This window comes from Netta rufina (assembly GCF_964035555.1).
Source record: "Netta rufina genome assembly, chromosome: Z".
NCBI classification, from domain to species: Eukaryota; Metazoa; Chordata; class Aves; order Anseriformes; family Anatidae; genus Netta; species Netta rufina.
This window is the reverse complement of record NC_140126.1, coordinates 5,250,766-5,259,563: the sequence shown is the minus strand read 5'-3', so window position 1 is coordinate 5,259,563 and position 8,798 is coordinate 5,250,766. Positions and strand designations below refer to the sequence as shown.

The following is an 8,798-nucleotide window of genomic DNA, read 5'->3' as shown; positions in this document are numbered from 1 at the left end:
AAAGGGGGATAAATAAACAAAGGCATGATAAATAAAGTTCTGCAATAAATAGTCATTGACATGTCCAAGTCCGCAAAAAGTGCCCATCGACACCTTCCCCTTCCGTCAGGAGAGGCTGCAGTCCAGATAGGCAACACAGCCCCACGGGTAATAAATTCATGTATCCCCATCGCCTCACGGCCGTCCCCTGGGTGTGCGACATAGCTGTGTCTTCCCCCTCCCCTAGCAGTGAAGTGTCCATGGTGCACGCCACACGGCTGGATACACTGTCCCGCAGCCAGGACCAGGCCTGGCCTCAGCGCAGTCACGGCTGTTTCCCTGACACCATGGGCTTGTGGCTGGAGGAGGGCTGAGCAGTGCTGAGCCGACCCCGTCTGTGCTGCAGCTGGTGCCTCTTGCTCGGCGTCCGCTGGCGTTGGCTGGGGGACAGTCATAAGGTGCAGATGGCTTCTGAAGAGGCTGGGAGATGCTTGGCTCTTCATCCGCCGTATCAGCGTGTCCAGGCGCTGGAAGCAGGCGTGAGCCTCGAGGCGGACGTGGTCCCACGCACAGGGGCTGTAGTTGTGGCTCTGGAGAAAGTGTTGGATGCTCCTGAAGTACTTGTTGATGCTGAGGTGAAGGTTGCGGGGGCCCTCGCCTGTGGAGGCGCATGGTGTCGGCTGGGATGCAGCGCTCAAGGTGGTAGATGTAGTGGTTGAGCTGGTTGAGGAGGTCGTGGTGTGCAGCATCGAGCCAGTGCACAGGGATGTTTGGACTGCTGAGGATGTTGAAGAGGTGTTGGAGGAGGTGGAGGGCAGTGTGTGCGGCTTGCTCTGTGTTGTCGGTGTCCAGGAGGTCCGGGAAGGGAAAAAATGCGTGTTGATGGAGGCAAGGCTCTGTAGGGCTGGGAGCCATCTTGCGGAGGAGCTGGAGGCTGTCCCAGGTGAAGGTGCTGCTGTCGTGGAGGCGCAGGGGGCTGCAGGAGAAGGCGTTGGCGGGAGGCGTGAGGAGGAGCAGGAGGGCCAGGAGGGCGCTGTAGATGGCTGGTGGTGGTGGGGCTGATGGCCCAGGCATGGTGGCTCTTGGGTTGTGCTGGGCCAGAGCCTGTTGGGGCTGGGTGGTGTTGGTGCTCGGGGTGCTGCCGGGTGTCAAGCTTTATGCAGGTTGCTGCATCTTCCTTTCCCTTCATCACTTTCAGGTCATCGAGTTGTTTCGGCTGTGGTTTTCAGTTTGGATTGGTTGTGGTTTGAGGGGAAGTTCCTTGGTGGGTTTGGCCCTGAGCGCGGTGCGCAAGCTGTAGGTCCTTGGCTCGTGTTTGTGGTGGATATTTTTTGGCGTATTAGGAGGCGGGGAAGTGAAAGTGGTTTTGAGAAAGTTGTGGGGAAAGGTGTGCCACAGATGTTGTGTTTGTTTCCTATTTCTGGTTTCCATTTTGTTTTAAACAAGCATCTTTGCATCATAGCTACACTGAAATTTCTCTTTCTGCACAAGCCTTCTTTCGCTTTGCAATGCCATAGTGTTAGGTTGCCTTCTTTGTACCACTAATGTGTTTCCTCTGGATTCCCTTGTATGTGTTGATGTTTCTGTGTCTTTTTTAAGTATTGTGAAGTTTGGTTCTTCAATGGAACCTAAGGGAGTTGTCTGGTGTAACCATTGCTTTGTGGTGCTAGTTTGAGAGGAGATTTCTGAGAAAGCTGCAGCTACCGTGAGTCCTTCGCTCAGTCTCGTCTTCTGTGGACTGAACAAAGGTTGTTGGTGGTATGGTGTGTAGGGAAGTGTGTTGGTGAGTTTCCCCTGAGCCTGCGAAAGGTTTTGGAGGTCCTTGGCTTTTTTTTTTTTTTTTTTTTTTTTTTTTTTTTTTTTTTTTTGCGAGGTGGTGGTTAATCTGTCCTTAGTGTTTGTGTGGGGGATGTGAAAGTGGTGGGGAGAGGGTGTCCAGGGAGCTTTGTCTGAGAACTTTTTATGGCTTCCCTTTTTTCCTGTGTGGTATGTCTTATTTCCGGTAAAGTTTCCCAACCATATACAGTGTTTATTTTTTTCATTTTTGAAATGGTGGTAGTTTTTGTGGCTTTTCTTTGAGTTTCGTTTTTTGGCTCTTTTTTTGGTAGTAATTCGTCATTGCTTTTTACGTTTTGTAGTACTTTGAAAATGATACTGGCAGCGTGCCTAGGCAGCCAGGAAGACCAATGGCATCCTGGCTTGTGTCAGGAGTAGGATGGCCAGCAGGACCAGGGAGGTGATCATCCCCCTGTACTCGAGGTGCAGCCTCAACAGAACAGAGTACTGTGTTTAGCTTTGGGGCCCTCACTACAAGAAAGACATCAAGGCCCTGGAGCGTGCCCAGAGAAGGGCTACGAAGCTGGTGAAGGGCCTGGACCACAAGTGTTAATGAGGAGTGACTGAGGGAACTGGGGGTGTTTCTTCTCGAGTAGAGGAGGCTCAGGGCAGAGCTTATGGCTCTCTATAGCTACCTGAAAGGAAGTTGTGGGGAGCTGCAGGTTGGCCTCTTCCCATAGACAACTAGTGATGGAAGAGGGAATAGCCTCCAGTTGTGCCAGGGAAGGTTTAGGTTGGAAATTCTGAGACTTCTCCTCTCTGAAATAGTGGTCAGGTGTTGAACCGGGTTTCCCAGGGAGGTGGTGTCATCACTGTCCCTGGGGGTGTTTAAGGAAAGGTTGGATGTGATGCTTAGGGTGAGGGTTTAGTGGGTGACGTTGGGGACAGGGGGTTGGTTAGAGAGATGATCTTGGAGGTCTCTTCTAGCCTTAATTCTTCTAGCCTTAATGATTCTGTGATTCTATGAATCTCTGGAGCTCTCGAGCATGGCTTGTCCTGAAGGTAGTGGCTTTTGTTTGTAGGTTTGAGTGAGTTTGACTGATGGAGTGCTTGCAGTGTTTTGTTTTGCCTTTCTTCTCTTTGAACACTTTTAAACTTCCTGAGAGTCTCTTTTGAGGTCTTTCGTGTTCAGTGATGGAGTGTCAGGCAAGAATATTTCAGTATAGTTTTGCTGCTTTTGTCAGTTGAGCAAATTTTCAGTAAAAGTGTCTCAGTGTGCTGTGTGAAAGAAAGGTCTTATCATTAGCAATTGCATTTTTTCAATTTTAGGTTTTCTTGCCTGGTAAATACATTTTCTTTGTAATCATCTTGTACTGTAGGAACTTCTCTGTTTCTCTGTTTCCGTGTTTTTTAATGACTCAGTGCATCATTTCATGTTTTGAAATTCTTGTATGATGTATTTTGGAATAAGTCTTTTGAGATGCTGAGGGTAGCTTCCCTCAGTTTCCCGAGGGAGTTATTGAACGAAACTTTTGAGCATCTCTAGGGATGGACATTCTGTGACCTCCCTGATCCCTTTTTTGGTATTTTATCACATTAATGATAAAGATAATACTTATCTTTCAGTTTTGGAAGTTTGAAAGTCATTTGTGAATTTCCCGCGTTTCTCTCGTGTTTTGTTCTTAAGAGGAGGGTTGCTCTCTGCAGCTACCTCACAAGACAGAGTCAGTCAGGTCCCCCTTTCTGGGATTGCAGGATTAGGAGTAACATGAGGAGGATTATGGTATGACCGGGAGCTGGAGGCTGCTGTGGGAGGGCTTGTGCTGTGTGCCTGAGTACATTTGTTCCTTCACTTCTCAGTTGCAAGCGACATCTCTGTTTGCTTTTGCCCAGAGCAGTATCTTTGCAGTAATGATACAATTGGAGGTGGTGTGACAGCATTGAGAACGGCCTCTTTCCCCTCTCCAGGAGGAGCCTGGAGGTACCGGGCATTGTTGTTTTCTTGCCCTAGCTTACTTGTTGGGGTAAAGCAGCTGGGGCAGTGTTTTTTGGGGTGGTGGTCAAGGTAAAGGAGCAGCTGGTGGTGTGTGGGATGCTGTGCTGTTCTGTGCTGACTGGGTTGGACTGTCACGGGTGGTGGTGTTGAAGGATGCTGCTGTTTGCTTACTAAGGTTGTGTTGGGATGAAGAAGTGCAAGACCGTGGTGGCAGTAGGAGAACAACGAGCAGTTCCTGAGCATCTGGTGTTTTTTTTTTTTTTTTTTTTTTTTTTTTTTGTGTGTGTGTGTCTTTTTGATATTCCTGTGTGTTGTTGGTTAGCGCTGAGGTGCAGCTTTTTGCCCAGACCTCCACAGGCCTTGCTTAGTCCCCCCTCTCCTCTGTGACGTACGCTTTGTCCCTGCCTCCCTCTTTAGCCCCAGGCAGCCCCGTGGCATCGCCAGAAGGTTGGTCATGATGGGGTGTTGGTCTTGGGGTGCACATGTGTAGTGGGTTTACGTGGCAAGGTTTTGGTAGCAGGGGGCCATAGGGGTGGTTTCTGTGAGAAAGATCTAGAAGCTGCCCCATGTTTGGGAAGGGCCCCATTGTTTTCCAGAGCTGAGCCAATAAGCGATGTTGTTTTGCGCCTCTGTGAGAGCATATTTAAGACAGGGGAAAAAACGCTGCGCCACACAGCAGCTGGGAGAATGAAGGGAGTGAGGAACAGCCTTTCAGGTGCCAAGGTCAGTGTAGAAGGAGGGGGAGAGGTGCTCCAGGCGCCAGAGCAGAAGTCCCCTGCGGCCTGTGGTGAGGACCATGGTGAAGCAGGCTGTGCCCCTGCAGCCCATGGTGGAGCAGGGTTCCACGCTGCAGCCCGTGGAGGAGACCACGGTGGAGCAGGTGGCCCTGCACCGACGGAGGCTGCCGCCTGTGGAAGACCCCTGCCGGAGCAGATACCGGGCCGGACCCGTAGCCCGTGGAGAGGAGCCCACGCAGGAGCAGGTGACCTGGCAGGAGCTGCTGCCCGTAGGGGAGCCAGGTTGGAGCAGTTTTCTCCTGAGGGATGGATCCGTGGTACGGACCCATATCTGGAGCAGTTCTGGAAGAGCTGCTGCCTGTGGGAAGCCCATGCTGGGTCAGTTCATCAAGGACTGCATGCCGTGGGTGGGACCCCACAGCACAAGGGACGAGAGTGACCGAGAAGGAGCGGCAGAGAAGAAGTGCTGTAGACTGACCATAACCCCCATTCCCCCGTTCCCCTGCGCCGCTCGGGGGGAAGAGGTGGAAGAGGGTGGATGGGGGGGGAAGGTGCTTTTGGTTTCTTTCCTTTGTTTCTCACTTCTCTAGCTTGTTAGTAATGAGCAATAAATCTTACTATCTTCTTATGCTGAGTCTGTTTTGCCCGTTACAATAATTACTGCGTGATTTTCTTGTCCTTATCTCAACCCTTGAGCCCTTTTTACATATTTTCTCCCCATTCCTCTTTGAGGAGGGGGAGTGAGAGAGCGGCTGTGGTGGAGCTCGGCTGCCCACTCGAGCGGAACCACGACAACATGAAGGTGGCTTTCACACCGTGGCAGTGGGAGAGGACTGGGAAGGGAGCAGGTGGGCGGTGGCAGACGAGGAGTGTGTGATGCAGGCGCCATATTTCCAGGGCAGGCATGCACCATTAGGTCTGGTGTTGGTGGGAGATTGCCCATGGGCTTGGTGGGCTTGGGAGAGGCGCTGCTCCCCGACAGGCCTGTGGTAGCAGTTAGCAGCCCAGAGCCCTCAACCAGTGACAGAGGCCGTCAGTGGGACAGGCTGCAGGAAGCAAGGCTCTGCTGGCCTCAGGGAGCCCGACTCTGCCTGTGGCGCCTATGAAAGATGACCACCACTTCTTGTCTTTTTTATAAAATATAAAATCTTTATTTCCAGAAAAAGAGTGAATAAATACTAAGTGCAAATAAATAAGGATGAATAAATAAAAAAGGGGGATAAATAAACAAAGGCATGATAAATAAAGTTCTGCAATAAATAGTCATTGACATGTCCAAGTCCGCAAAAAGTGCCCATCGACACCTTCCCCTTCCATCAGGAGAGGCTGCAGTCCAGATAGGCAACACAGCCCCACGGGTAATAAATTCATGTATCCCCATCGCCTCACGGCCGTCCCCTGGGTGTGCGACATAGCTGTGTCTTCCCCCTCCCCTAGCAGTGAAGTGTCCATGGTGCACGCCACACGGCTGGATACACTGTCCCGCAGCCAGGACCAGGCCTGGCCTCAGCGCAGTCACGGCTGTTTCCCTGACACCATGGGCTTGTGGCTGGAGGAGGGCTGAGCAGTGCTGAGCCGACCCCGTCTGTGCTGCAGCTGGTGCCTCTTGCTCGGCGTCCGCTGGCGTTGGCTGGGGACAGTCATAAGGTGCAGATGGCTTCTGAAGAGGCTGGGAGATGCTTGGCTCTTCATCCGCCGTATCAGCGTGTCCAGGCGCTGGAAGCAGGCGTGAGCCTCGAGGCGGACGTGGTCCCACGCACAGGGGCTGTAGTTGTGGCTCTGGAGAAAGTGTTGGATGCTCCTGAAGTACTTGTTGATGCTGAGGTGAAGGTTGCAGGGCCCTCGCCTGTGGAGGCGCATGGTGTCGGCTGGGATGCAGCGCTCAAGGTGGTAGATGTAGTGGTTGAGCTGGTTGAGGAGGTCGTGGTGTGCAGCATCGAGCCAGTGCACAGGGATGTTTGGACTGCTGAGGATGTTGAAGAGGTGTTGGAGGAGGTGGAGGGCAGTGTGTGCGGCTTGCTCTGTGTTGTCGGTGTCCAGGAGGATGTCCGGGAAGGGAAAAAATGCGTGTTGATGGAGGCAAGGCTCTGTAGGGCTGGGAGCCATCTTGCGGAGGAGCTGGAGGCTGTCCCAGGTGAAGGTGCTGTCGTGGAGGCGCAGGGGGCTGCAGGAGAAGGCGTTGGCGGGAGGCGTGAGGAGGAGCAGGAGGGCCAGGAGGGCGCTGTAGATGGCTGGTGGTGGTGGGGCTGATGGCCCAGGCATGGTGGCTCTTGGGTTGTGCTGGGCCAGAGCCTGTTGGGGCTGGGTGGTGTTGGTGCTCGGGGTGCTGCCGGGTGTCAAGCTTTATGCAGTGCTGCATCTTCCTTTCCCTTCATCACTTTCAGGTCATCGAGGTTGTTTCGGCTGTGGTTTTCAGTTTGGATTGGTTGTGGTTTGAGGGGAAGTTCCTTGGTGGGTTTGGCCCTGAGCGCGGTGCGCAAGCTGTAGGTCCTTGGCTCGTGTTGTGGTGGATATTTTTTGGCGTATTAGGAGGCGGGGAAGTGAAAGTGGTTTTGAGAAAGTTGTGGGGAAAGGTGTGCCACAGATGTTGTGTTTGTTTCCTATTTCTGGTTTCCATTTTGTTTTAAACAAGCATCTTTGCATCATAGCTACACTGAAATTTCTCTTTCTGCACAAGCCTTCTTTCGCTTTGCAATGCCATAGTGTTAGGTTGCCTTCTTTGTACCACTAATGTGTTTCCTCTGGATTCCCTTGTATGTGTTGATGTTTCTGTGTCTTTTTTAAGTATTGTGAAGTTTGGTTCTTCAATGGAACCTAAGGGAGTTGTCTGGTGTAACCATTGCTTTGTGGTGCTAGTTTGAGAGGAGATTTCTGAGAAAGCTGCAGCTACCGTGAGTCCTTCGCTCAGTCTCGTCTTCTGTGGACTGAACAAAGGTTGTTGGTGGTATGGTGTGTAGGGAAGTGTGTTGGTGAGTTTCCCCTGAGCCTGCGAAAGGTTTTGGAGGTCCTTGGCTTTTTTTTTTTTTTTTTTTTTTTTTTTTTTTTTTTTTTTTGCGAGGTGGTGGTTAATCTGTCCTTAGTGTTTGTGTGGGGGATGTGAAAGTGGTGGGGAGAGGGTGTCCAGGGAGCTTTGTCTGAGAACTTTTTATGGCTTCCCTTTTTTCCTGTGTGGTATGTCTTATTTCCGGTAAAGTTTCCCAACCATATACAGTGTTTATTTTTTTCATTTTTGAAATGGTGGTAGTTTTTGTGGCTTTTCTTTGAGTTTCGTTTTTTGGCTCTTTTTTTGGTAGTAATTCGTCATTGCTTTTTACGTTTTGTAGTACTTTGAAAATGATACTGGCAGCGTGCCTAGGCAGCCAGGAAGACCAATGGCATCCTGGCTTGTGTCAGGAGTAGGATGGCCAGCAGGACCAGGGAGGTGATCATCCCCCTGTACTCGAGGTGCAGCCTCAACAGAACAGAGTACTGTGTTTAGCTTTGGGGCCCTCACTACAAGAAAGACATCAAGGCCCTGGAGCGTGCCCAGAGAAGGGCTACGAAGCTGGTGAAGGGCCTGGACCACAAGTGTTAATGAGGAGTGACTGAGGGAACTGGGGGTGTTTCTTCTCGAGTAGAGGAGGCTCAGGGCAGAGCTTATGGCTCTCTATAGCTACCTGAAAGGAAGTTGTGGGGAGCTGCAGGTTGGCCTCTTCCCATAGACAACTAGTGATGGAAGAGGGAATAGCCTCCAGTTGTGCCAGGGAAGGTTTAGGTTGGAAATTCTGAGACTTCTCCTCTCTGAAATAGTGGTCAGGTGTTGAACCGGGTTTCCCAGGGAGGTGGTGTCATCACTGTCCCTGGGGGTGTTTAAGGAAAGGTTGGATGTGATGCTTAGGGTGAGGGTTTAGTGGGTGACGTTGGGGACAGGGGGTTGGTTAGAGAGATGATCTTGGAGGTCTCTTCTAGCCTTAATTCTTCTAGCCTTAATGATTCTGTGATTCTATGAATCTCTGGAGCTCTCGAGCATGGCTTGTCCTGAAGGTAGTGGCTTTTGTTTGTAGGTTTGAGTGAGTTTGACTGATGGAGTGCTTGCAGTGTTTTGTTTTGCCTTTCTTCTCTTTGAACACTTTTAAACTTCCTGAGAGTCTCTTTTGAGGTCTTTCGTGTTCAGTGATGGAGTGTCAGGCAAGAATATTTCAGTATAGTTTTGCTGCTTTTGTCAGTTGAGCAAATTTTCAGTAAAAGTGTCTCAGTGTGCTGTGTGAAAGAAAGGTCTTATCATTAGCAATTGCATTTTTTCAATTTTAGGTTTTCTTGCCTGGTAAATA

General features: G+C 50.9%; 2 protein-coding genes and 1 pseudogene across 5 annotated transcripts in view; 1 reads left to right on the top strand and 2 right to left on the bottom strand.

Annotated features, from left to right (window-relative positions):
* The window catches only part of UBAP2 (ubiquitin associated protein 2), a 117,572-nt gene that overhangs the window by 89,302 nt on the left and 19,472 nt on the right, over window positions 1-8,798 (top strand). The window lies entirely within an intron of this gene.
* On the bottom strand, window positions 305-1,053 carry LOC311221235 (interferon-like; annotated as a pseudogene). Its single transcript has one exon. The product of its transcript is annotated as an interferon-like (transcript).
* LOC311221234 (interferon-like) lies at window positions 6,004-6,750 on the bottom strand (the record flags this gene model as incomplete). Its single annotated transcript, XM_084305101.1, has 1 exon — window positions 6,004-6,750. The coding sequence occupies one exon, from the start codon at window positions 6,748-6,750 to the stop codon at window positions 6,004-6,006; it is 747 nt and encodes a 248-aa protein (XP_084161227.1).